Raw genomic sequence first — 27,395 nt, 5'->3', positions numbered from 1 at the left:
AGGAGGCGTGGCCCGCCCGCACCACGTGACGTCGGCGCGAGAGGAGGAGGCGGGGCGAGCGGTCACGTGAGCGCGGAGCGAAGATGGCGGCGGGCGGGCTGAGCGCGAGGTGCGGGGCTGCGGCCGCTCGGGCGGGGGGGAAGCACAGGGGAGGCCCCGGCTCTCGCTGCGGGCGGGCCGCGCTCCGCGGGGCCGGGAGGGGAGAGGGGCCGGCGGGGCGGCGACACCGGGAGGGTTTAACCGCGGCGGGGCGCGCGCCGGGCTGGCCCCGCCCCCCCGCCCCGCGCGCGCGGCGAGACCCCGCCCCCTCCCCCCCTCCTCGCTGAGGGACCCTCAGGGACCCCCCGGCCCCGACGGTCGGAGCGGGAGCGAATGTCGGGGGTTTTGTGTTTATTTTATGGTGTGCGAGGGGAGCGGCCGCGCAGGACGCGCTGGGAGCCGTTGCTTTGGCGGGGCCGGGGGGCTCCATCCCCGCTGCCGCCGCCGAGGTGCCCCCAGGCCCCGCAGCTGCTGCCCCGAGCGGGGGATCGCGCCAGGGCCGGGCTGCGCCTCTCGCACCTCTTGCAAACGTAAAGTCAAAGTAGACACGTGGGAAGCGTGTCAATGAATCACGGTTTCAGTGATCACCTCACATCGGTGCCTTCGTTTGTCCCCAGAACTCTTGTCGTTTATTTTTGTAATGTCTTGTAACGTTTTTATGCTCTGAAGTTTCCCTGGTGTCTAATTTTTTTTAAATGAATGCCTCTAAGCCCTAAAGGGGACAAGAACACCACTGTTAGTTGTGGTTGCACACAGAGCTTTCCTCCTTTAGCTTCTAATTAATGAACGGGCAACAAAACACGGTCTGTTTATTCACGGAGGAGGGAGTGAAAAATGGAAGGGTTGGCTCTGCCGGGCTGTGGCTCGGTTCTTGCAGTGAATGACAAAAAACGTGCTCAGGACAAACAAAGGTACCAATCTAAGGTGATAACTGAACCTGGGGTTCGTTGAATTGCTTCCTTGACATTGCTCTTCAATCGTTGGTGAAATTCTGGGCTTTTGGGTGCTCTGGCCTGGAGAGTCTGAACCCAGAGCTGGTGCTGACCATGTCAGGAGAGGCTCCTGTCAGGAAAGTGCACCCAACTATCAAGGAATGAGCAGGGAGAAATTATGTTGATAAGTGTTCTGGAAGTAATAGCTGTTGCCATTCATCAAGTGGCACCACGTGTCAGAAGTCGCAGATGCCTTTCACTGCCAGAGGGAGGTACTTTGATGATGTTATTCTAAAAATAAGGCAATGAGTGCTCTTGCTTTGTAGACAGTCTGTGTGAGAAGCTGTGGTGTTTACCTCCTCATTTGTAATAAATTGCTAACAAAGAATTTGTCTAAATGAAGTACTCTTTTTGGCAAGCACCTTTTCTCTGGGCTGTTTTAGGGAGACTTACTTTTCTGGATGTATGTGCCAGGGTCAGGATGTGATCTGTAATTCCTTATAGTGCAGGCTGGCTTTTCTGCAGAGTTCTCAGGAAGAAAGAAGGTGAGGCTGTGTAAAGATCTTGCAGTTTTTCACTTCACCCAGGTTTATGCTCTGCTTAGAGTGGACGATGAAGCTGTAATGGAAGAGTTTATTTGGAGGAGAGCATTGAATGTAACTGAATAAAATATTGTTCTATACTTTCATTAAGTTTCTTCTTAATGACCTTCAAATGTCCAAGTAGCAAAATCAAATTGAACTGGTAACCTGATATAAATGGGAAACTTTGATATGAGTGCACAGTTGTCACCTTTGGGGCTTTCCTTGGTTCTTCCAGGACGTCTGAAACTCCTCAGCTAAAAGCTGATGTTTCTTAAATCATTTTTCTTGTATTACAAGGTGATCTGCTCTGAGTTAATTGCAAGTTTGAAAAGGCATGAGCTAAATGAAAGCCTGAAATAATGGTCATAATTAAAACACTTTACTCCTTTTCCCGTTGTTTGCAGGAGCAGCAGAGAATTATGGACAATTCTGCTGGGCAGATCAGCTTTAAGAGAACCAGTAAGTCCATGTCCTGCTGAGCAGGTTTGGCCATCACTGAAAGGGCTCTGTGGCCAAATACATCATTTGTACATCTGGTTGAATATTAGTGAAAATATTCACTGTTTTGCTGTTTTTCCCTCTTCCTCAGTGTGTTTTTTGTTCCTCTGTCTCTGTTACTTTTTCATTCTTCCACTGCTTGTTTACAGCTGCTGCATGAACTGCCTGGAAGGGTGTATGGAAAAGGTGGTTCCTTTTCTGGAGTGGGCACAAGTGCTGCTTCCTAGACTGGCTGGCCTGGGGTGTTGATGAGTGGTGCAGCCTGCTGCCTTATTTTAAGGGATGGAACCTGTGCTTCCAAGAATTTGCCCAGAGGTTGGAAATCCAAATGTTTCTGAACCCAGTCCATTACCTCCTATTTCCTTGCCCTTCCTGGGATTAGCAAGGCAGGTCTCTGCCTCACTTTCCTGGAATCAGTCTGAGTCACAGACACCTGTCTTTTTTTGTTCCTGTCTCTGTGGTGGTGGAATTTCCTTGGTTTCTATAAATTTAACAAATCTGGTACCTGGTAGTGCACTTTGAGGAGTCTGTTCAGTGGTATTTGTTTCTTTTTTAGGCCCAGATTGCTGCAGAGTTGAACAAGCACTGGCAGAGGCTGTTAGAGGGACTGTCATACTATAAACCACCAAGGTACAGTCACTGCCTGATTTTAGAAATGAACTTCTAATGTGAGGTTTCCCAGTAAATAGAGGATCATGTTGAATATTTATCTCTGATTACATAAAAATAGATTTTTGCTCTCTTGCATGACAAGACTTCAGGAGAGGAGGAGCAAGAGAAAGTACTTAATCCACATAACATTTTTGGGTATGAAATAAAGACCAGAAAGAAGTAACAGCATTTTCTACTGTCACTGCTGTCAGGTGGCTGTTAACCCCTGCCTTTGTGAGCTGCAGCACTTGTGCAGCTTGTGGAGAAGTGACTCCTCTTGACACTCAGTCATCCCAGAAAGACATCCAGGTTCCCTCATTGAAGGAGGTGGAATGAGTATAATGTGCATTATTACGGTGATAAAATTGTGAACAATGTTGAGATTTATCTGGTGGGAAGGTTGCTGAATATTGTTGTATGAAATATTGAAAGGCCATTGAGGAAAAAGCAGATGTTCAGTTTAAACTGATAAAACCGAGGACTTTGAAATTATGCCTGTTTAGTTCAGTCCTTGGGGTTGCTGCATTTTTAGTAACTGAAATTTCTTTTCTCTTTAGTACGACTTCAGCAGAAAAAATTAAAGCTGATAAAGATGTAGCTGCTCCACTAAAAGAGCTGGGTCTGAGGGTCAGCAAGTTTTTGGTGAGTGAAGCTGCCATCTGGTTATTTTTTATTCCTGGAATGAATTGTTACTGGGATTCTTATATATAAGTAATCTTCTTGATGTTGAGTAGAGGCAAATTTAAGGTCCTTTCAATTCAATATAATCTAAAGGATATTAGAATGACATGTTGAAGCTGTAGGTCAAACTTTTCCAAAGTGAGGAGTGACCTTGAGGTGCTGTGGTTTTCCTAGTCCTGCTGCACAGGGCCCTGCTTTTCAACAGCAGCACCTGCTATTGTCTGTCTTGGGTTTTCCAGGACAACTGCTCAGCTAAAAACTCATGTCCCTGGAATCAGTTGGGTTATTTGACAACCCTCTCAGTTTACCTGCAAAGTTCTGTTTCTTTAAGCCACAGGTTTAGAGTTCAGGGACTGGTGGTACCTTTGTTTAAACGACTCTGATGCTCCTTAAGCTGAATTTAAACTCCTGCAGCTCAATGACATCAAAGCTTGTGTGTTTGGTTTTAAACAGAACTACTGATTAAAGCATCTGCCTGGTGCAAGAGTGTTCTTTTGTCATATTTTGGAAATTATTTGTTTTGAAGATAAGAGCTGCCTGAGTATTTGGAGAGAATCTTAGTCTTTATTGAATTCAGTTGCCTTTTTTTAATTTCAGAGCATTTCTCTTTCTTTTGTTTAGGGTCTGGATGAAGAGCAGAGTGTGCAGTTGTTGCAGTCGTATCTTCAAGAGGATTACAGAGGAACAAGGGACTCCCTGAAGGTCCATAGCTCCCATTAATGTTCTGTTTACTCCACATCTGTCCTTAATACCAATAGTTTGTTGATGCCCATGGGCACACGTGAGTCTGAGTTCTGATTTGGAAATGACTTCGTAGATTTTATTCTCTGAACCTACAATGCTCCAGTGCTGCTTTAAGGAAATGTGAGAGCAGATATCCAGGCTTATCTCTTCCTGCTTGAATCTCTGCAGGAACTCAGCTCCTCTCTCTATCACAGGAATACAGGAAAGCTACAGATTTGTGAATGAGAGTGGAGATGAAAAATAAATATGCAGTTAAAAATTAGGGTTTTGTCTTTGTGCTTTCGTAATCTCTTTCCAAAAGAAATGGAAAGAAAAATTGCCTTTTTTTCATTTCAGTCTTTTTTTGTGCATATGTGTTTTGTCAGTAGATCTGTCTACAAGTCTTTATTTTGTTGTGTTTTGTTTACAGACAGTTCTTCAGGATGAAAGGCAGAGTCAGGCTCTGATGCTGAAGGTTAGTCATTTCCATTTGTTTTTTTTCTGTGGAAAAGATCTGTTGGCAGAGAACTCACTTTATTTCTATGGAAAATCTTAAAATAATTGAAGCATTCCTTCATGTAATGAACAAATTTTAAAAGGTGCTTTTAAAATTGATGGATGTGCATGTAGATTTGAACAGTGTTAATGATTGCTAGAGGAATGAAATTTTAGACTGTGTGAGGGAATTTAGCAGGGTTGATGTACACTCCCTTGTTTTCCAAAGCTTGTATTTTCGTATGTTACTGTCTGAAGTGACAACTCTGAAAGGAAGGATGATGATAATTTTTGACAGAGATTTATAGGGATGTCTTTTTTCTTTTCTTTTCCAAGTTTTCTTACTTCACAGTGTAATTATAGACCTGTCCTTGTGGCCATGATTTATTGCGTTCCGTAAAGTTAATTAAGTGTTGGTTTTTTTCCAATAACTTAAAAACTGCTCAGTTGAAACTCCATCTGTAATAATGTGTGAGCACCCTGCATTCCTGTCATGGGAGAGGGAAGTGCAGGGGAGTGGGGCACGATATCAAATTGATACTGGTGGCACTGTACACTCACAGCTCGCTGACTACTACTATGAGGAGAGGATCTGCATCCTGCGCTGCGTCCTCCACCTGCTCACCTACTTCCAGGATGAGAGACACCCCTACACAGTGAGTACAGGAATCCTGGACACAATGCCACTGAAATAGGCTAAATAGGTAGTAATTTATTTGTTCATTTATTTGTTTGTTCCTTTAAGGCACAGTACTTCCAGTGTGTGGAAAAGTTGGACAAGGAACTAGTCCCGAATTACCGGAAGCAGTTTGAAGCGCTGTACAAAGCAGAAGCTCCTACGTGGGAAACACATGGAAACCTCATGGTACTTTGTTTCTTACTTGTATTTATCTGACCTTTGAAGTCTTTCCTTATATGTAGTGCATTGGAAAATACATATGTGAAGGAGCAGTCGAACAGGATGTTTCTTCTGGTGCAAGAAACATAAGATTTATTTTCTCTCTAACAAAACCCTCTTCTGCTCGGAAACAGAGGGTTGCATGAAACATATTGTTCCTTGTCATAAATCCACAGATAGCCCTGGGCTAACAGAGCCATTTATGTGTAGTTGCTCATGATCTCTTTGTATTTATAGTGGCTTTCCTTGCCATTGTCACAAGTGCTGGCTACACGGACTGTTGAACTTCTCTGATTGCTTTTGCTACCCTGTGATGGTGGAACTTTCCTTTGTGCAGACAGAGCGTCAGGTGTCCCGCTGGTTTGTGCAATGCCTCCGTGAACAGTCCATGCTGCTGGAAGTCATCTTCCTCTACTATGCATACTTTGAAATGGCACCTGATGAGCTGCTGGCCTTTGCAAAGATGTTCAAAGAGCAGGGGTTTGGCACGAGACAAACCAACAGGCATTTGGTGGATGAGAGCATGGACCACCTGGTGGATCGTATTGGGTAAGTGTTGTGTGTGTTTGTGAAGTGGGGACAGAGCAAAACAATTGTTCTCCTTGGGAAAAAAGCATTTATAATTCTTGCTGCTGCCTCTTAAAATCACCACTATTTCAAACTAAGGATACAAAGGCAAAATAGTTTTTTCTGGTCATACTGAAGGTTTACAGCAAAATGAAGGTGTGACTGCAAAGTAGAGAGGTATCCACAGACTAACTTTAATCTAGTATATAATTTTGCCTTTGGTAAGATTGGCAGTGGAGATACAGTGCCACTCCTCCTTGGATGGTCTTGTGGTAAAGTGAAATTGTATCTTCACAGTCCTGGGCTGGTCTGGATGCTCCCTGTGTGGAGGTTGGTGCTTTCTCTGACTTGTATTTTTACCCGGGTTGCCTCAGTTCAGCTGTTGTGGGTCTGCCAACAAATGGCGGTGTTGCCTTCCTTGTGCTGTGTGGGACATGACTCGAGGGGCAATGAGAATCCTGCCAGGTGGCAGAGAGTTACAAAGGTGGAAAAGCTATCTTCAAATTTCGTGACTTTTTTCTTCTCTGTTCAACCCAGAAATGGTGGTTATGAAGATTGGATTTGGTCCTATGCCAGCATTTCAAGACAAAATTTGGATTATGTGCTCTTAACTCCCTGTAATTTCTTATTGCTTCAAAGAAGAGCTGAACTAAAGGACCACTTACAGTTTAAAAAACCCCACCTGAATTCTCAAATAAAGTTTCTGACCTACTCTTTATCATTCTTCTCATGCTTGTAGGTACTTTAGTGCTCTTATTCTGGTGGAAGGCATGGAAATCGACTCCCTGCATGAACGTGCTTTGGATGACAGGACAGAGGAGCACAAGATGGCCAACAGTGAGCACATCCACCAGGTAAAGCACTGGCACAGTAACCAACCCCTTGTCAGGCCCAAGAGAACAGAATTTGTTGTGATTACCCAGGCACTGCTGTGTCTGTGCATTTCTGATCCTTGGGTTTGTTGACCGAGTGTAGGAACTGGCATCCACATAATGTGAGAGACACAATCAACTTGTTGAGGGTGAACTGCTTTCAGAAGATGTCAGTTATTTTGCTTTTGTCTTGTCTCTGTGCAGGAGATGGACAATCAGCTGCTGCAGTTGGGGGATGTCTCCCATCACGCTCCGGTGCTCTTGGCCTGGGCTCTGCTCCGTCACACCATAAACCCCGAGGAGGCCACCAACGTGATCAGGAGGATGGGCAGCACTGCCATCCAGCTCAACGTGTTCCAGTACCTGACAAAGCTGCTGCGATCCCTCAGCAGTGGGGGCAAGAATGTGAGTTCCTTATAATCCTGTGAGCTCCTGATTTAACTGCTCCTGGTGTAAAGCTGTGATAGGAAGTGGATGATTTTGAACCAGTGTTCTTTCAAGCTAAGCAGTTTTTAAGCAGTGTGCAGTAAAGTGTGGTCTGTCATCTTGCCTTCTTCCAGTGAGGATCAGGAATCAAGTTGGAATGAAACTGATTTTTATGCCCAAAGAGTAAAACAAAACTGTGTAAGTTGTAGCAGAATAGATTGCAGTTAATCACATTTGCTGATTTGCCTATATAGGTGTATTTGCCATTATGGATCTTCAGTACTGGATGATTTAACTCTGCACTACTCTCTGTATATGGTTTCATTAGACAACACTGTGTGTGAGAGTAAACTACTTTGTAGGTAGAAACCAGTGACAGCAAATAATTTAGATTTCTATGAACACTTAATAAAAAAATATGAATCCTTAATAAAAATAAATAAATAATTATGAACACAAAATAAAAAAAGAAGTGCTTTTTTTGTTTTGCTGTCTGGAAGGCATTTCTGGTGATAATGGTAGTGATAAGGTTTCTCATTTCAGTCAACTATTTCATGTTAATGTGGAGATTAAGTAATGACTGCTCCCTGTTTTGCTGCCCCTGTGCAGCAAGGATGTATGAGAAAGGCAGTAACTCAGTGTGTAAAGCATGTTGAGTAGAGTTGCAGTGTGTTTGTAATTCACAGCCTTTCCCTTAATGGCTCTGTGTGTTCTTCCCTTGCAGTGCACTGCCAGCACAGCTTGCATGTGTATTTATGGACTTCTTTCCTTTGTCCTGACATCACTGGAATTACATACATTGGGCAATCAGCAGGTAAGCACCCAAGGCCCCTTGCATCTGTAAATTAATTTAAAATAACCTGTCATAACTGATGCTAATTATTTGTTAAATTGCAAACTTAGATAAGTAGCATGGCTTCAGGCTGGCTGTGGGGTCTGGGGTTGGGTATGTTGGGTGTGTGTTTCTGTTTTGACTCTAGGAAATAGTTACATCTTGGTGGGTGAACGTGAAAACTTAAATTCCAAAAATGTTGCAGAACTTGGTTGGGATGAAAACCCGCTGTGTAAAGTAGCTTTGATTTTTTTTTCCATCCTCTCTTCCTTTGTAGGATATAATTGATGCTGCATGTGAAGTTCTGGCAGCTTCCAGCATTCCTCAGCTCTTCTGGAAGACGGTGAGTGCGTTGGCAAATTGTTTATAACTAAGACCTGATAAAAGATTCTCTTATAGGAAAGGAACAGACTGATAGTGTTTAGTTAGTTGGTTTCTAGGAGGGCCCGAGGAGCTAAAGTTCTTTTGCATCTATCTTTGATTTACTTTTGCCCTTTCCTGCCTTTTAGGTACAGCCTTGGCTTTACTCTTGAAAAGGATACTGGAGCGAGTTTTAATATAGGTGATAGTTGATAGCAGGGCTGGGGCTGCAAGGATTGAACTAACTGCTGGCAAAAGCATCCTGCTTATTTTTTGTTGCCACAGAATTAGGATGACATGTAATGCCTTACAGTCTTACTTCTTGCCTTATACTTGCAGAACTGCCTCATGCTTTAGTCTGTGCAAGGACTGGAGTGATACTTTCGTGCATGATTAATGTTAAATGCACAGCTTAAAAAGGAACTATAGCTTTGTGCTGTACTGAGACCCTTTTAGCTTTTCTTTTTAGTAATAAGATATTTATTTTCTGTTTCCACCACCAGGAACCTACTGCAGGTCTGGGTATTATCCTGGACAGTGTGTGTGGGATGTTCCCCCATCTTCTCACTCCCCTCCTTCAGCTGCTCCAAGCCCTTGTATCTGATAAATCTACTGCAAAAAAGGTACAGGATCTCTCTTGGTGTTTGGGAGGTGATTTACTCCAAGACAGGGATGAAATGCTCTATGATTCTTTCCATTACATATGCTTATCTCAGTTGCAGTCTTAGGTAACAGACATTAGCCCTGTGCTGTTGCAGGACTCTGTTGTCTGGCTTTTAGAATTCTTTCCAAGCCTAGTGGCTCAAGATGAAGATGCTGACTAGTTTTTGCATGGTGCTTTACTGATAAGAAGTTCTTGATTCATTAGATGAGACTCGTCTGGACACGTGGGCTGTGTAGTAGTGTTTTGGTAGGGTCAATGTATTAGAAGAATATTGTACATAAAACCAAAACTTACTGATTCCTGGAGATGACCTGGTTGATTAATTTTTAAGAAACTCTGGCTCTTTGGCTGTATTGTTGAAGCTCTCTCTGGTGCAGGTATACAGTTTCCTGGATAAAATGTCCTTCTATATTGAACTGTACAAGCATAAACCTCCGGATGTGATCTCCCATGAAGACGGGACACTGTGGCGAAGACAGGCCCCAAAGCTGCTCTATCCTCTTGGTAAGGAAACTGCACTTCTTTTCTTATTGAAATGCTTTGGGCAATTCAGTTCTTTACCTGGCTTATAACTAATTTGTGACTTTTTCATCTGCTTTTTCGATCTTTAGGATTAGGTCAAACAAATCTACGGATACCTCAGGGAACAGTGGGTCAGGTGATGCTGGATGATCGGGCTTATTTGGTACGGTGGGAGTATTCCTACAGCAGCTGGACACTGTTCACCTGTGAGATTGAGATGCTGCTCCATGTTGTATCAACAGCAGGTGAGACAGGCTGGGAGTATAAAAGAATAAATCATTATTAATTGGTATCGATTGGAGGTTAGTAGTAGGACTGAATACTTTTGAAAGAGCATGGAATATTTTACCAGAGACCTAACGATGATGATTATTCTGTAAAATTCACTGCAAAAAAAATTCACTACATGGTAAGACCATGTAGTGAGACAAGATCCATTTTAGATGAGGAGAAAGTTGAGATAAATAAAATAAATGTTTTTCGGTATGGGGAATGATCGTGGAGGCTTGTGGTGAGAATAATGTTCATTGTTCCAGGTTTGATTACTGCTTAAATACAATTTTGCATTCTAGTGTTGATTTTCTTTACCCAGATGTGATTCAGCATTGCCAGAGGGTCAAGCCCATAATTGATCTGGTTCATAAAGTGATCAGCACTGATGCATCAATAGCAGATTGCCTTCTTCCAATCACATCACGGATCTACATGCTCCTGCAGAGGTGAGTCACTGCCAGCAGAGGTACCTGAGCAGGTACAGTGAGCTGGAAGAATGGCTAATTACTGATTTTGCCAAGAGCTTTGCAAGAAGTGTCAGTGCTTGAACTCCCCAAGGCTGGTGTTCAGCTCTCAAGACTGTTCTGCCTACACACTGTTTGCAGCAGAATGCCCCCCTTCCACCTCTTTCCTGAATGTTGTGCAGTTTTACCCATTTAAAGGCAGTTTTTATTGGTACCTACATTTACATGGAAGGGGGATAAAACATAGTGTTAGAGCAGTAACTCCTGGGTGTTAAAACAGTTGTACTTATTAGCTCCTCCTAGAGTTAATTGCCAGGGAATTAATGTTCTTCTGCTGTATAATTATTGTTCTCTGTGACAGCCTACTGTCTTGCCAGCCTTGCCTCTGGCAGTAAATTGATCTGACTCAGGTGTGAGGGGGAGGTGGGAAGTCTAGACTGAAAGTGCAGACTCTGCTGCCTGTATTTACCTGCTTAGATGTTATACATGTGTTCTTCAGTGAGAGAGAAGCTTTTTTGATTAAAAGACCCAGTAAATAGGCTAGACCACAGGTGGCAGTGCATTTCATGCATATGTTTCTCTTTTGTAGGCTAACAACTGTGATCTCTCCCCCTGTGGATGTTATTGCCTCTTGTGTCAATTGTTTGACAGTCCTGGCTGCTCGGATGCCAGCCAAGGTGAGGGAAGGACCTGTTTTTGCTGGGTGTGAGAACTGGTAGACATTTATAGGTGAATGAGAGGGAACATCTGTACCTTTTCTCGTGCAGGTTTGGACTGACCTTCACCACACAGGGTTCTTACCATTTGTTGCCAATCCACTGTCCAGTATGAATCACATGATTAGGTATTCATGATCCCTCCCCACTTTTTTTGCCTGACATGTCATAAGAACTTTTTCCCAGTGTGCAGTCTCTGCACCTGGCATCTCTCACTTGTGTCAGAATCCTGCTATTCATGTGATGAACCCTCTTGCTCCTTCCACAGTGCAGAGGGAATGAATGCTGGGGGCTATGGGAACCTCTTGATGAGCATAGAACAGCCCCAGGGCGAGTACAGTGTCACCATCTCCTTCCTGAACCTCGTGACAACTCTTGTCCGGGTGAGTGCTGCTGGAATGCTCTGATGTGACACCAGCTGTGAGCTGGTGTGATTGGGAAGTGACATAGGGCATATCTTCCTGCAACAGTTGTCTTGCCCTTTGTCCCCCTCCTGGTTAAATAACATTTCTGTTTCTCTTAGGGACAACTTGGTAGCACCCGGAGGCAGGGCCTTGTGCCCTGCATCGTGTTTGTCCTGAAGGAGATGTTACCAAATTACCACAAATGGAGATACAACTCTCATGGAGTGAGAGAGAAAATCGGTAAGGATCTTGAAAGAGGAAGAGGGAGGAGAAGGGAATAGAAAGGATCACCTTCCTTCTCAACAGAATATGTGAATTTTTCTTCTTTTTTTATCATACCTTTTCTAGCAGCCATTTGGGATTTGTATTGTATATCTTCTGGTATTGTCAGATGCTGTGATTTGTTTGGAAATAGTAGGAACTAGGCAGAAGTTCTTAAAACCTGACTGACCCATTTTATCTCTGTTTTAGGGTGCCTAATTCTGCAGCTAATCCATGCTATACTGAATTTATGCCCTGAAATGGATCCTCGCAGCAGGTAAGACAATTGATGGGTCTCAGATCTGCACTAACCTGGTAACAGTACAGAATTCACTATTATTCTGTGTCAGTTTTGAAATGCAAACAACTAGGAGGGAGCTGGCATAGCTGTGTAGTGCTGGTTTCAGCTCTTTGCTGCATTACTGAGTATAGGAAGGGTAGAAAAAGATTAGGGACAGACAAAACCACAGAGGTTTCTAGAACACCTGGTGAAAAGGAGAAAAAAGTACCTAGATTTCCTGGGACAGACTGCCATCCACTTCTCCTATTTGGTGTAGCCGCTGTCATGAAAGTAGAAAGCAGAATAAAGGAAAGGACAGTGGGGGTGTAGAAATGAAGAGGTTACTTTGTGGTAGTTTTTTAAGTCCTGTGTAGCAAAATCCTGCTCCTTGTGACTCTGTCCTGTGTTTGTGTGTCCCAGCAATGCTCCCAGCCTGCAGTCCTTGTGCATCTTCAGCCTGGCCAACACAGAGGCGGGGCAAGCTGTCATCAACATCATGGGCATTGGGGTGGACACCATTGACATGGTGATGGCCTCCCAGTCCAGCAGGTGAGTGGGGTGTGGCTGTTTTGGCATCTTCTGTGTGCTGACATGACACTCTCGCATGAAAACATAACCCCCCATGGCGTGCTGAGTTTCTTCTTTGAACGTTGTGCAAATAATAAATGTCGATTGTCAACACAGTGACTTTGGTTTCCTTTGGGAACACAGTGACGAGTCCCAGGGCCAGGGGCAGCTGCTGATCCAGACAGTGAAGCTGGCGTTCTCCGTCACCAACAACGTCATCCGGCTCAAACCCCCCTCCAGCGTGGTGTCTCCACTGGAGCAGGCACTCACTCAGCATGGTGGGTATTCCTCCCTGGGGCAGCCTGGGGAGCTGTGCTTTTGGGTTCTTTGCAAATGCCAGTGTGTGTCTCATTACAACAGTAGTTAAGGTTTCCAAAATGTGCTTGCCAGTGATGGGAGGAGGACTCTTCTCCCTCCTCTGAGGGGTTCTGCCCCGCTGGGACAGCTTCTAAAGGATTAATCAAACATGGCTTATTGTTTGATGCTTTGTAATGAGATTAGTGTAATTACAGAGTATACTAAATCAGCTGCCATTAGTGCCTCTGGCTGGACCCAGGCCTGGTTCTTTTGGGAGAACAACCTAGTTCCCACTTTCTGCTGCAGAAATCATTATTTGGTAAATAGTTATATCTTGTTGCTGTTTCTTCTCTTTGATTTCGACTGTGTTCTCTCCAGGTGCTCATGGAAACAATCTCATTGCTGTCTTGGCCAAATACATCTACCACAAGCACGACCCTGCACTTCCACGCCTGGCCATCCAGCTGCTCAAACGACTGGCTACGGTGAGATGAGACACACCAGTGCTCCTTTGCTTCTCCCCTTGTGACTGATTCCACCACTGAAATTCTTTCCAGATAATTTCTTCAGGCTTTTTTTTTATCAGGGAGCTTAGTCAAGTCAGTTGAAGCAGGGTGGCCTGACAGCTGTAAGGTAGTGCACATCAAAAATCACCTAAAGGGCACTTTAGTTTTTTAACCTAATCTGCTGTTTTCAGAAGTCACTCAGCACTCACTGAGAAGTTTCCCATGAGTGGGATGTTATCTGCAAAGTATTTGCACCTCCAGTTGATCTCTTCCCAATTTTTGAGCAACTTTATCTAAAGTCAGAATCTTAGATAAAATTCCTATGCCTTTCTACCTGGAATTTTAACATCTTACTGAGAAGAGCATCCTATTTAAGTTTTTATTAGGACCTTTCAAATTTTAGACTTACTAAAAAGCAAACTCTAGGTTTACTAAGCCTTTTAGACTTCCTCTCTTTGGCTACTAGACTTCTGAGTATTTGTAGTTTTCTTAAAGCATATAAATCCAGCTCTGGGTTTATTTATTTCAAGAAATACAATTCCAAAGCTGTTTTACTCTTTCTAATTTTTCAATAACCTGGGAGAAATAGGTGAGGGATAGGCCAGAATTGCCAAAGACGAAAATTTGGATCACTTGGCAGCTTCCTTCCCGCTCGGTGGCAACTTACTTCTGAGTACCCCCTCACAGATTGAATATTAAATATTTTGGAGGTTCATGACAGTGCAAATCACCTCTTATCTAGACAAGCATTCTGTACAGGGTGGTTATTTTTCCCTGGGGTGCTGTGTCCCTGTGCAGGTCGCTCCCATGTCCGTGTACGCCTGCCTGGGCAGCGACGCCGCCGCCATCCGCGACGCCTTCCTGACCCACCTGCAGAGCAGGATCGAGGACATGCGCATCAAGGTCATGATCCTGGAGTTCCTCACGGTGGCTGTGGAGACACAGCCTGGGCTCATCGAGCTGTTTCTGAACTTGGAAGTGAAGGATGGCAGCGATGGCTCAAAGGTACAACGGCAGATACTTGCCCAAGGTCTTTTCACAGTAGGATTACAGCACCGGTCTCTGAACTCTGGTAGTTCTTACTGTGTGCTTAATGTAAAGATAAATGCAGCTTGTGCTTGCAGTTAATGGATGTGGTGCTGTCCCAGTTTCGTTTTTCCTTATAACCAAAGAGAAACTTCCCCCAGTATTTCAAGGCAGATACTGAGTTAGCATAATAACCTGTGCTGAGTCAGACCAAGGATGCCTGTGACCCATTCTTGACTCTCTGTGGGGGTGTTTTTTAAGTAACCTTAAAACACTCATCTGTGATGCTCTCGCTGTGAGAAAGCTGAAGATTGGGGTACAATGGACAATATAATTTTCCAGAACACCCACTCTGATGCTTTGCAATTCAAGGTCTTCTGGGACCTTTTGAAGGCACTTGGCCACACTAAGTCTCAGTTTAGCTTACATTCTATTTCCCAATAAATTTTTTTTGTGTCTCCTGTGCTGTGACTGCCTTCCTTGTGGTCCTATATAAAATACATGACAGCATCATATACTCAGATTTGTTTCTCTGTGTAAGTGGAATTAAGCACATTGTGCTCTGACAGGTGCCTACACAGTGGTGACGTAACCTCCTGTTTCCTTTTGCTTTAGGAGTTCAGCTTGGGGGAGTGGAGTTGCCTCCAAGTGGTCTTGGAGCTGATTGACTCCAAGCAGCAGGAGAGGTACTGGTGCCCTCCCCTCCTGCACAGAGCTGCCATCGCCTTCCTGCACGCGCTGTGGCAGGACCGGCGCGACAGCGCCATGCTCGTGCTGAGGACAAAGTGAGTTGGGGCTTTTCTACAAGGCAGTTTCCTTCCCTTTCTCCAAAAGTTTGGTTCATCACACTTTTCAGGGACATTTACATCTCAGACTTTGCGTGCCCTGCCTCAAAGCCCATACAGTGGGTGGGTTTTGAGCTTGCAAGATGAGAAGCCCCCCTGCGCACGTTCAGAAGCAAATATCTTTCTGTTTCTTTCATACAAAGCTATATAAATTTGTGTTTACCAAAGCATATTTTCTGTGAAGTTTGGAATTGTCAAAATGCTGCTAGGCATGGGAGAGGTAACTGATGGTACTTCTGTATGTATCTTTTAGGCCAAAGTTTTGGGAAAATTTAACTAATCCCCTCTTTGGGACCCTTCCTCCGCCTTCCGAATCATCAGAGGTGAGTTCCATCCAAACAAAGTGAAGGGAGTTATGCACTTCTCAGAAATGGTTTCTAAGTGACATGTGTGGCTGTTCCCTCTGCTTGCAGCTTTCTATGATCAAGTTGGTTAAACACAGGACATGAAGTGAATGTTTTCTGGCTTTGCAGAGACTGCACAGCCATGAACTGTACAGTACTTTTGGAATTCTCTGCTCTTTAATTCACATGTCAGACAAAAATAGATGTTTCCTGACAGCTGTGGTGACACTCAGTGGGTGGAATTTGTGCTGTCTGAAGTGTATCCATAGCTCAGGCTGGCTGGTATCACAGAGGAATCGATCAGGTTCTTGTTATTCTTCCTTTCTGTGGGAGTTTTTCTATTCATTCTGAAGGCCCAGTGCTCTCAGAGTTTGAACTCTGCTCTGAACACAGCATTCTATCCTTACTGTCACCAGTCCATGGTCAAATGACATAACTATTGTTATTGTGGGAGAAACAAGTCTCCTGCACAACTGGAGTATTAGTCATCCCAAGTCATAGGGATAAAGCAGAATTCCACTTACTCTTCAGAGCTCAGATTTTGCTTTTTTTTTGTCTTTATAGCTCAGTGTCTTGGATACCTGTGCCTTAATCATGAAAATTATCTGTTTGGAGATCTACTATGTTGTCAAGTGAGTCTTTGGGAGTTTCTCCCTCATCCCTGTACTTTTTAATTGTCTAAACTCTGTGCGTTAACTCTTGACAGAAAGTGGGCTTTGAGGGACAAAACACATGTAATCCTGTGAAAACGTGGGAGTGATTTATGAACACATTGCAAACATGCATTTCAGAATCTTGCAATCACTCGTTGCAGAAAGATATTAGTCTTTTTGCAACCTTTAGGTGAGAATGTATTAGTATTTTCCTTGTATCCTAGAATGAGAATATACAGTATTTGTTAAAACTAATTGTCAGCTAAGCTAACTAAACCTTCTGTATTGGTTGCTGAATCACATTTAGTAGTTTTCTCCCACTTGATTTGTTTTCCTGAACATAACTGACATTGAATATGTTGAAAAGTTAGGATTAACTAAAATCTCTGCTTAAAAAAAAAAAAAATCATAGATTTTCTTCAGAGATCATGTTTTTCCTTCACATTTGATGCAAAAAGTGGGATTCCCTGCACAGGTCTAATATGTGGAAAACCCTTCACTTGCAAGCTGTGTCCCTGAATCTCAGAAGAAGTGTATTTTCTGACCCAAGAATAAATGAAGATAAACCTCTCCTCTTGATTTGGTCAGGGGCTCTCTGGATCAGTCCCTGAAAGACACGCTGAAGAACTTCTCCACCAAAAAGCGCTTTGCCTACTGGTCAGAGTACGTGAAGTCACTGGCACAACACGTGGCAGAGACCGAGGGCACCAGCTGTGCCTCTGTGACAGAGTATCAGATGCTCATCTCGGCCTGGAGGATGCTGCTCATCATCTCCACAAGCCATGTAAGGGCTGCCTCTTGCCTGGCATGACAACCTGATACTAACATTTTGAATAATTCAGCGTCAACAGCTAAGAGTTCACTGGTTTTCCTTTCAGTTTTGTAGTATTATGTGATTTCAACACACGTTGGCACGAGCGTGGCACAAGAGGTTAGAGTGGGTGGTGTTCTGCTGTTTGATCAAAATGAGCACATTGTCTGTCTGAGTAGAGGAGGGAGGTAGTAAATAATTTTTAGAGCAATTCTCAGTAATTAGGTAATGCTGAAGAGCTTTTCCTGAGTCAAGTGAGGCAGGGATGCACCATTAGGGAATTAATCATTGCTGACTTCTTGCCCATGGTTAATGAAAAACTTCAGTGATTTCTGTAAAACTCATCAGCTGCAAAATTTGGGGAGTTCTAAAAGTGATAGATTGAAACAGTGAACTGATGTTAGGCTGCTAAGAAGATGCATCTTTTATTGTACTTGTTTGATTTTTCTCTTTGGATCTAGGCGGATATCATGCACCTGACTGATTCTGCAGTTCATGAGCAGTTGTTTCTGGACGTGCTAAATGGCACCAAGGTTTTGGTAGGTGCTGCTTCCTATCAGCTCTTTCATTTTCTAGTTGTTCATCTTCTTTGTATTATGAGGGGTTCTATTTCTGCAGTTGCTTGCTGTCATAGAGCTTTTTTGACCTGTGAAATTGGGCTGAAACAAAGTGTCTCTTCCTGAACTGATGAGCTGCTTATAAATCTTTATTTTGCATGTGTCATTCTTGTCATCACTGAGTGGACTTGTGAGGGTCCTGGCTCTGGCCCCCTCAGTGCTGCTGAAGGACAAACCTGGTCATTTGGTGGCTGTGCTTGGGCTGAGCATTCCTGGGCTGAGAATTTCTGAAGTGTTCTTACATGTTGCAGCTGTAACTCTTGCAGTATTTCTCCTTAGCTCCAGGTTCCCATGTCAGTGGCCTGCCTGCAGCTGGGCTCTATGCTGTGTACCCTTCTTCTGATCCTGCTCAAACAGTGGAAGAGGTGGGTATTTTGTTTGGTTAATTTTTAGTCACTACTGGAAGTAAAAACTTGGAGGTTATGTTTAAGTCTTTTGCTCTAGAGAGATGCCCGTAGTGATTTGGGGAGGAAACTTAAGCCTTCTCATAGAATTTTCTTTTGGGATGTAAAATGTTCCTAGGTTGTTGTTGAAATTCTGTGGAATCTCTAGTAGCCAATACAGTTTATGGTTTGGCTTTCTGCTTGCTGGTGAAAAGTATCAAAAGAGCTTTTGTGATGGTTAGTCCTGCATTCTCACTCTCATTCTCACAGTGAAGGGAAAATGCATTCTCTCATTCTGTGGAATGTCTTTAGTGAGATCCAGGTGGTGACTTAAACTTTACCTTGGAAGAACTGCTTTTATTTGTGTGGATCATGTAACTTATGATCCACACAGCTCAGTCAAGCCAGTATATTTATTGAGGGATCTTGTCTAATCTGAAGAGCTCTCCCTTTTTGTTGTCAGCGAGTTGAGTTCTGTGGATAAAATCATAAACTCCTTGACGCAGATTCTGGAGGGAGTGCTACAGGCAGATCAGCAGATGATGGAGAAAACCAAAGCCAAAGTGTTCTCAGCTCTTATCACTGTCCTGCAAATGAAGGAGATGAAAGGTGAGGTGGTGCATGTGCAGGGATGAGCACACCCTGCACCCAGTGTGTCCAAGAGGAACATGTGTGTGGTGCTGATGGGAATGCAGGGTGCTGAAGGGAGTCACCAACCTGTGGGACTTTTCTCCTTTTTTCTTCCTTGCTTTAGCTAGTTTTGGAAAGAGATGAGGTTTATCATTCACTTTTTGTCCGTGTCTTCTCTTGTCTTTGCCTGACAGTCACCTCTGTGTTTGATCAGTTTGGTTCCCATGTGATTTTGGAAATATCTCAGTGGGTGTGGGAGGGACACCTTGGTCAGGCTCTCTCACAAAGGGAATGAATTTCTAGTTAGACCCAAACACTAGAAAGGGTTTGTACATTTTGTTACAAAATGACATGTTTCTGACATTGCAGTAGCACTTGAAGACCCTCAGTGGAATCTGAGCAGTATTTCCCTGTACAGCACATACAAAAGCACTGTGATGAGAAGTCTCAGCTTGTCTTGTGTATTCCTTGTCCCACTGCTTGGGCCCTGCAAGCCCACATGTTTTGGAAAATAGATAGAAAGTGGAAGGTTGGGTTATTTTTAATTGTTTTTCTTTGCTGTTGAATTTGAGTTTGTAGTCGTGCTGGTAAAAGGTGGTGCCATTTATTATAATGGTTTTGATAAGAATGTAATATTTATATGGACTCACAGAGCACAGACTGCACCCAATCTGCATGGGCCAATACCAGAAATCTGGAGCAATTGGTGGGAATTGCTATAAGGAGCAGTTATGGAATAATACATCCACAGTAGTGCTTGATTTGTGCTTTGACATGAGTTCGTATGACTTCTGGGTAAAACTACATGGTTTTGTTATCCAGATGACCATTTCATCCCTTATTATATCCTCCTAGACTCAGTCATCTAACTTAGTCTCAGTTCATCACATTCTGTTTCGTAGGTTTTGAAATGAGAGCAGAATAAACACTTAACTCCAAGAAATGTGGCTCAGTGATGCTGTCAGTTAAACTGGAAACCCCAGTACAGGGACTGTGTGTTAACTGGTGTCTGTTGTGTGTGTGTCACAGTGAGTGACATCCCCCAGTACTCCCAGCTGGTGCTGAGTGTGTGTGAGACACTCCAGGATGAGGTCATTGCCCTGTTCGACCAGACTCGGCACAGCCTGACCTCGGGAGATGCTGCAGATGACAAGGACAGTATGGAGACGGACGATGCCTCCCGAGTGAAGCACAAGGACCAGCGAGATGGGGTAAAGGACCTGCTCCTCTGTTCTGCAGCCTGGTTTCTTCTCTCTAGGCAAAAGTTTAATGATGCTTGGAACAACTTTCCCTTGCGGCCTGATGCCTCCAGAGGAAGTGTCAGCAGTTTGTTTCAGAATCACTCCATGTCTTTTTGCTCATTTCAGTCTGGGAAATCAGCTGTTGCTGCCTCTCCTTCAGATCTAAAAAATATTGTCATGAGTGCTAATACAGCCACCAAGGGGTGTGCAGAGTGTAATGTGAGAGATAGCAGGGGCCTTAATTTATGATTCTGAGAATGACTGAAGTTTAGGTTGTGTTAGTAAATGCTTTTGAGATTTCTCTTGATACTCATGTCGGCCCTGTAACCCCTGTATCTGGTTCTCCTTGCCACTGAAGGTGTGTGTCCTGGGTCTGCATCTGGCCAAGGAGCTCTGTGAGGTGGATGAAGATGGAGACTACTGGCTGCAGATTACTAGGAAAGTCCCTGTGCTTCCTACTATCTTTGCTGCACTGGAGATCAGCCTGAGAGTTAAACAAAACCTTCACTTCACAGAGGCCTCTTTACATTTGCTGCTGACCTTAGCAAGGACTCAACAGGTGAGAGATGCAGAGGAGTGAGAGTACATGGCTGTACACTTTGAATAGGAGATGTATATTCATGAGTCTGTGATGCAGCTGAACAATGAGCTGTAGATAAAGGGGTTTTTTTTGGAAGCTGGGAAGCACTAGGTCCTGTGTGTACACCTGCTCAGTGTACCTTGTTCTCCATAGTTTTCCCTGGCTCAGATGGAAAAGCTCGAGCTAGCCAGGGCAAACCTGTCATTTAGAGCAGGCACTTTTTCTGAATGGAAAAAGTTAAACCAGCATTGAATATTGGATCCTGTTTCCTCATTAGTTCTGATAAAGTGTTATTTATCTATTGCAAATTCAACTTGTGTGGGGCTTTAGATGAAAGCAAGGTTGTTCCAAAGCCCTTTGCAAAGATGAGGTACATACCAGAGCAGGTGATAAATGGGATTGAGAGTATAGTTATGCAGGTTAGATTTTTCTGTTGCTTTTCTTGATGTTGAACTTTTAACAGCATCAAAGTGCGTGTAGATGAAAGCTCTCTAAAAGGGCAGTGACAGTGCAAAGGACAGAAATACCTAAGCAAAACAAATCTCTTCAGTCTCAGGGAGGCAGATTCCAGCAGAAGTTTGTTCTGTGTCTTGTAGGGAGCAGCAGCAATGGCTGGAGCTGGTGTCACCCAGAGTGTCTGCCTGCCCCTCCTGAGCGTGTACCAGCTCAGCACAAACGGAGCCATTCAGGTGGGTGCTGCTTCCTTCCATGTGGGAATGTGCCCAGAGAGCTCCCCTTGGAGCCTTGGAGCCTTGTGGGCTGTGGCTGGAGCAGTGCCACCCCTAGAGACTGGAGGCTGCTGGAGTGGTGTGGAGGGAAATAAGTGGCTTGTTCTCGTGTGTGATCTGTTCAGACATCTGCCTCATCCCGAAAGTCTCTGGATGCCCCCTCCTGGCCTGGGGTCTATCGTCTCTCCATGTCCCTCATGGAACGCCTGCTCAAAACACTGAGATACAACTTCCTGACGGAAGCGCTGGACTTCGTGGGTGTCCATCAGGAGAGGATCCTTCAGGTGGGCCACAGACTCCCTCTGGGATGGTTTGCTTGGCTTCTCTGTCCCAGTGACAGTGGAAAGATGTCAGAAAACAGCATTGACAAAGAGGCTCCTGCCTCAGGAAGGGTCACAGGGGAAGTAACACGACAGTGGGAGAAGGAGGACAGAATGCACAAGCCATGCAGTCAGGTAGGGGTGACTGTTATGGTACCTGTTAGAACTGGACAGTCCCATCTGCTCATCTCTTCACTCCTGGGGTTGTAACTTTGCTACAGATGTTTAATATGCCAACTCAAGAGTAGCAGAAGTGGGAGTTTGAGGGGAGCTCACTTTGTGGCCGTGGCTCTGGAAAGAAAAGTACAGGAGCCGTTCTTGGAGGTGGCTTCAGCTCAGCCTGGCTCAGATAATGCTGTGGTGAGGGCTCAGTCACCATTGGGGTCAGCAAATTCTCGTGTCCTGCAATGCTGAAATACCTGTCCTGGCTGGACTGTGTCACTGCAGACTGCACCTTCAGCTTTTTCTTCTAGCGGAAGGAATGGGATTTTTGTGATTTATCTGTCATGGCCTTGATTTCCTTCTGTCTCCTTTGCAGTGCCTGAATGCAGTACGGACAGTACAGAGCTTGGCCTGTCTGGAGGAGGCAGATCACACTGTTGGCTTCATTCTTCAGCTCTCAAATTTCACAAAGGAATGGCATTTCCACCTGCCACAGCTTATGAGGGACATGCAGGTAGGAACTAGGATATACATTGCCTTGGAGTGCAGGGATTTGGATGTCTTGTGAGAAAATGGCACTATATCACCTTTTTATTACTGCTCTTTTAATAGGAACTTCAGCTGAGATTATTTAAGTGTGTGTTCTATCAGTACCTTGTCTGAGTTGAGTGAGGAAATAAAGAGAAGTTATAGCTTGGGAAAATAACTTGGGGAATTCAGTGGCTTACCCTTAGTTCTTAGTGCCAGGTGATTCCAAGAAAATACTGAGAAACAGAGAGACTGCACGGATCCTTTATGATCACAGTGCTCTTTTATGGATCCTTTATGATCACAGTGCTCTGTTTAACTGGGTTTTCCAGCTTCCACAAGTGGGTTTTGAGCTTTTAAGAGATTTCTCCCTGATCTTATTTATTTCAGGTGAATCTGTGTTACCTTTGTCAGGCCTGTACCTCCCTCCTGCACAGCCGCAAAATGCTCCAGCACTACCTGCAGGTGAGGATCCCAAACCAACTGTGAGTTCAGTGTTGCCCATGCTCCCTGTTGAAAGGCAGATGTTATTGAGTAACCAGACTCTTGGATATTGAATGGATTGTGGGTAATCCTGGTGGGAATTACTGACAGTCATCAACAGGTAGGATTTGCATTTCTCCAAGTGAAAAAAAAAGCGTGCTAAGAGTAGTCTGGAGTCTAAAAACCTCTGGGCAGAGTAAAGCCAGTCCTAGAGAACCAGCAGCCTGTGTTGAATGGTGCTGTTGTCCTTATACACTGCAGCAAGAGGCTGCATTGCTGTAGGACTCTGGAATGCCATTAATAAGCCACTGTTGCCCTGGTGTCCTTGATCTGATTTAATTTGTTCAAGGGACATAGTTCTTGTTCTTGGGACATCCTGAGATGCACGAGGTGGAGAAGATGCATTGCTGCTGCTGTGTTATTTCAGCGTGGCTCAGGCTTGGTGTGCCGATTATTGTTTTCCTAAAATTGTTGAACCTAAACAGCCTCTGCAGCTGCCTCCCTGCAATGCAGAGCCTCCCCAGTCCATGCCAAGCATAGATTCTCAGCTGGTGACAGACTTTGGGAGCCTTTTTTCCTCATTCCCTTTGTTCCCAACATTTTTTTTCCCCTCAAATCATTTGTCTTAGTGCAAAATAACCGTGTCGGTGTTCAGGGCTTTCTTTTTTCTCTCTCTGCAGACAAAAAACGGCGATTCCCTTCCATCCAGTGTGACCCCCCGAGTGCAGCGGAACCCCCAGGCCTCCTCCAAACATCCCAGCCCCGAGTCAGAGGCAGCAGAGCAGAAGGCCCTGCTCACAGTGCAGTACAGCCTCCTGAAGATCCTCAGCAAGTCTCTTGCTGCCCTGCGCCACTTCACCCCCGATGTCTGCCAGATCCTCCTTGACCAGGTAGGGACAGAGGAGAGGTGCTGCTCCGTGAAGGGGGGAGATTCCAGCATTTCTAGGGAAGATCTGAGTCTGTGTAGTGAGGCACAGTATGTCCTTCTTGAGACAGTGACCCCTGTCTGATTCCTGCTGCACAGAATGGGAAGGCAGGACACAAGGAATTCCCACTGGGAATCAGACACTGGTCAGTGTGAAAGGAAGGCTTGGCCAAGCTTTTGTGGGATCTACACTACACTGTGTCTGTGTGACCTCACTGGAGCAGACAATAACCCAGTGGGTTTGTGCCCTCAGTACACCACTCTTCAGGAAAGAATGCCCTTGCTGTCCTCCCATTGTGGTGTGACCCAGTGGCTGGTCTCCAGGTTCAGAAAAGGAGGGTTTAATCCTTGACTCTGGCAGTGTCCTGCTGCTGACTGTTGGATGGGGAACTTCCTTCTCCTGTGCCTCTGGGTACATACACCAGTGTGGAAGCAGTCAGTGCCTTGGTGTGCCAGTGATGGGAGCTGTGTGAGCAGAGCCGTGGAGTCTGGTTGTGCAGTGCTGTACAGAACACTTCACTGCTCCATCTGTACACCTGAGACTTGTGAAATTATCACAGTGCTTCTATTTCTCCATATAAAAAGCGTAATGAGGGACTGGATATTCCTGTTCCTATGGCAACAAACGCTCATGGCCTCGAGGGTCTCACACCTCTTTCTGTGTCTCCACAGTCACTGGACCTTGCTGAGTACAACGTGCTCTTTGTCTTGAGTTTCACCACACCAGCCTTCGACTCGGACGTCGCCCCTTCCTTTGGGACCCTCCTGGCCACAGTCAACGTGGCCCTGAACATGCTGGGAGAGGTACTGCCCCTTTCCTGTCTGGGAGCACAGCAGGTCCAGCAACCCCAGAGAGCTCCTTCAGCTCATACTTCGAAGAGCAGGAGTAGTTCTTTTTTATCTCCTGTCTCTAATGCCTGTCTTTTTTTCCCTCCAAGCTGGATAAGAAGAAGGAACCTTTCCCTCAGGCTGCAGGGCTGAATATGCAAGAGGGAACCAAAACCCTCAAGTAAGTTTCTAATTATTTGATGTAGTCACGGCCAAGCAGCAGAACCCAGAGCTCCTCACATCAGAACTGAAGTTGAGAGGCATTTGTGTAGCTTCAGAGCTTCTCACTCTGAATCCAAGGACTTCAGGTAGCCCATCAGCAGCTCTCCAAAGCAAGCAGGGTTTTTTTGGGGGGAGGATGTGTGAAGTCATCCCGTCATAAATCAACCACTGAAGATGCAAGTAAAGAGGTGTTTGATGGTACTTCTAAATCAGAGTTCCCTGCTGGCCACAGGAGTTTCTGGTCTGCAGAGCACAGCTTTTGGGTATGGCTGCTTGAGCAGAATGTGCACAGTAACACTATTCCCTCATGTGTGTGTGTGTGAAGCCTTTCTATGAGCATTTGACCTGGGAGGTGTTGTGTGCTGACCTTTATCTGTGTTCTTTGCACAGGTCTCTGCTCATGTTTACAATGGAGAACTGTTTCTACCTGCTCATCTCCCAGGCCGTTCGGTACCTGCGGGACCCGGCCGTGCACCCCCGGGACAAGCAGCGGATGAAGCAGGAGCTCAGCTCAGAGCTGGTGAGCACCTTGTGCCGTCCTCTGTGTGGGGTCAGGGAGTCCTGTGGGAGAAGGTCACTTGTCTGTGGCTGCCCAGTAAAGCCCAGCATGAATGAACAGCCTTGGGCTGCACATGCTGGCACGTTCCTGTGCCACGGGAAGCTGGTTTGGGGAGGGAGAGGGCGTGTGGTGGGAAGAAGCTCTGACCTGTTCCACACTTCTGATTGCAGAGCACGCTGCTCTCCAGCCTGTCTCGTTACTTCCGCCGGGGTGGTCCCTCTTCACCTGCCAGCGGGGTCCTTCCCTCTCCCCAAGGAAAGTCTGCCTCCAAGCTGGGTCCGGAGGGGCAGGAGCCCTTGTTCCAGCTCGTGCAGGCCTTTGTCCGGCACGTGCAGAGATAGATTCTGTCCTGGCCCTGCCTCCCTTTTCAGGACCTGCAGCGGAACGATTCATGTCCACCACAGAAGGCATCACCTTTGGCAGAGCTGGAACAAGGACTGGGAAGGGAGGGAGGCCAGGTGTGGGCAGTGGTGTCACCCGAGCAGTGGGATCCCATGAACTCTTGCCACCCAGGAGCAGAGTGAATGTAAGGAGAGCCCAAAGCGGCTCTCTGGTGACCAGCCCGCGTGCACAGCCTGCTCACTCCCTCTGCCAGAGCATCCTGCCTGGGTACAAGCACTGAACAGTCAAAACCTTTATTTTTATAGCTTGTACCTCAGCTGGGGAAGCTGTGGCTGGATAGAGAGAGGAGACACTTTCTGCTGGGCATTAACTCTGCTCCTATCACAAGGTGCAATCTGCCTCTCCTGCACAGAGTCCAGCTAAGGCACACCAAGGGATCAGCCAGCAATTCAGAGACCATCTTTCTACTGCTATTTTTGTACTGAGTGGTTCAAGGCACGATGGTGTATGTGTGCTCACGCCTTCCCTTCACCCTGCAGTCTGTGTGTTGTGTGTGTTTCTGAAGAGCAAGGCCTCACTTAAGGTTTTTACGTCAAAATTCCATTGCTCCAGTCTTGCAGTTTTTTGTAACTGTGCCCTATTTATACTGATATTAAAACCTTTATAGACAGCAGCTGGGTTCGTGGGTTTGTGTTGGACACAGCAGCAGCTCTGCAGTGTCTGGGTGGTGGTTCTGCTGGGCTGAAGTCCCAGCAAAGGCTGTGGTTTGGGAGTGATGATCCAGTGCTGTTTGAAATGGCTGTAATTAAAGGCTGATTCCCTCGGCTTCCCCACACCCACTCCCTTTCTCATGTTGGGGAACTTGTAGGAGGTTTTAAATGAGCAGCACTATAAAATACTCCTCGGGGATGATTCCCCCTGCACATCCCCTGCCTGTGCAGCACCAGGGAGGGCACAGGGTCACACTGGAAGGGACCCTGTCTACACTGAAGGTGCATTGTGTGTTGTGGCTCTCGGGTAAGTCAACAAATCCTTTAAGGTTCTGAGGCTCAGTGATGGAGACATTAAGAGAAGGTCAGTAATTACTGCTTAAAATAAAGCCTGAAATCTAGAGACTTCTCTAAGGTAAAAAAAATCAAATTTCAGTGTAGCTGTGAGCTAGTAACCTACTAGTTCTTTTCTAAAGAGACACTTAATTGCTTTACCAGCCAGAACCTTTTCAATCTCAATGGTTTTAAGAGACTGGAGTGAGAAAATGAGATTATCTTGCTTTGAGGTTTGTTTTTTTTTACCTTGTAAGCTTAAGTGCAGGCAATATTCTGGCACATTTGCTTTATCTAGTTTCACATGCCCTGAAGGCTTTGGAGAGATCTGAACTAGCTGGCTGGAGCAAAATGGTCTTAAAGTGGAAGGGAGAGGGGCTTGTTTACCTACCAAAACTGGAGGTGAGCTGCTCTGACAGTGAGGGAGGTGGTGACAGTCCTAAGCCTGGTGGTGGTTCCATGGGGAGGTAACTGTGGCTGTGGGGGGACTGAGTGTGGCCATGGAGAGTTGGAGGTAAAGATCTGTGCAGAGACAGCAAATGGGTGAGGGGAGCTGTGGGGAGGGGAAGCAAAGCTGGAATCTGGTACATCTGAATAGGTTGTTACAGCAGGG

General features: G+C 45.3%; 1 protein-coding gene across 2 annotated transcripts; it reads left to right on the top strand.

The window, feature by feature from the left end:
• The first annotated feature begins 3 nt into the window (after positions 1-3).
• NUP188 (nucleoporin 188) lies at positions 4-26,412 on the top strand. 2 transcript variants are annotated; one of them, XM_051807455.1, is made up of 45 exons: positions 53-109; positions 1,960-2,014; positions 2,203-2,368; positions 2,610-2,683; positions 3,262-3,346; positions 4,007-4,087; positions 4,539-4,583; positions 5,167-5,259; positions 5,349-5,468; positions 5,839-6,050; positions 6,808-6,922; positions 7,145-7,345; positions 8,091-8,180; positions 8,476-8,541; positions 9,062-9,181; positions 9,600-9,726; positions 9,834-9,989; positions 10,337-10,463; positions 11,071-11,158; positions 11,249-11,325; positions 11,466-11,580; positions 11,721-11,841; positions 12,073-12,139; positions 12,563-12,691; positions 12,854-12,987; positions 13,385-13,491; positions 14,311-14,517; positions 15,154-15,323; positions 15,637-15,706; positions 16,292-16,359; positions 16,969-17,164; positions 17,653-17,730; positions 18,088-18,173; positions 18,655-18,800; positions 19,851-20,032; positions 20,421-20,621; positions 21,239-21,331; positions 21,496-21,654; positions 22,229-22,366; positions 22,771-22,845; positions 23,544-23,753; positions 24,461-24,592; positions 24,727-24,797; positions 25,229-25,358; positions 25,568-26,412. In XM_051807455.1, the coding sequence occupies exons 3-45, from the start codon at positions 2,336-2,338 to the stop codon at positions 25,736-25,738; spliced, it is 5,166 nt and encodes a 1,721-aa protein (XP_051663415.1). In that variant the 5' UTR covers positions 53-109; positions 1,960-2,014; positions 2,203-2,335; the 3' UTR covers positions 25,739-26,412. The 2 variants fall into 2 exon arrangements, with proteins under 2 accessions (XP_051663414.1, XP_051663415.1); XM_051807454.1 differs by lacking the exon at positions 2,203-2,368 and having other exon boundaries at positions 4-109.
• Positions 26,413-27,395: the final 983 nt, after the last annotated feature.

This window comes from Manacus candei, unplaced genomic scaffold, assembly GCF_025592945.1.
Source record: "Manacus candei isolate 608988 ecotype Guabito, Panama unplaced genomic scaffold, ASM2559294v1 h1tg000071l, whole genome shotgun sequence".
NCBI classification, from domain to species: domain Eukaryota; kingdom Metazoa; phylum Chordata; class Aves; order Passeriformes; family Pipridae; genus Manacus; species Manacus candei.
This window is presented reverse-complemented; position numbering and strand designations above follow the sequence as displayed.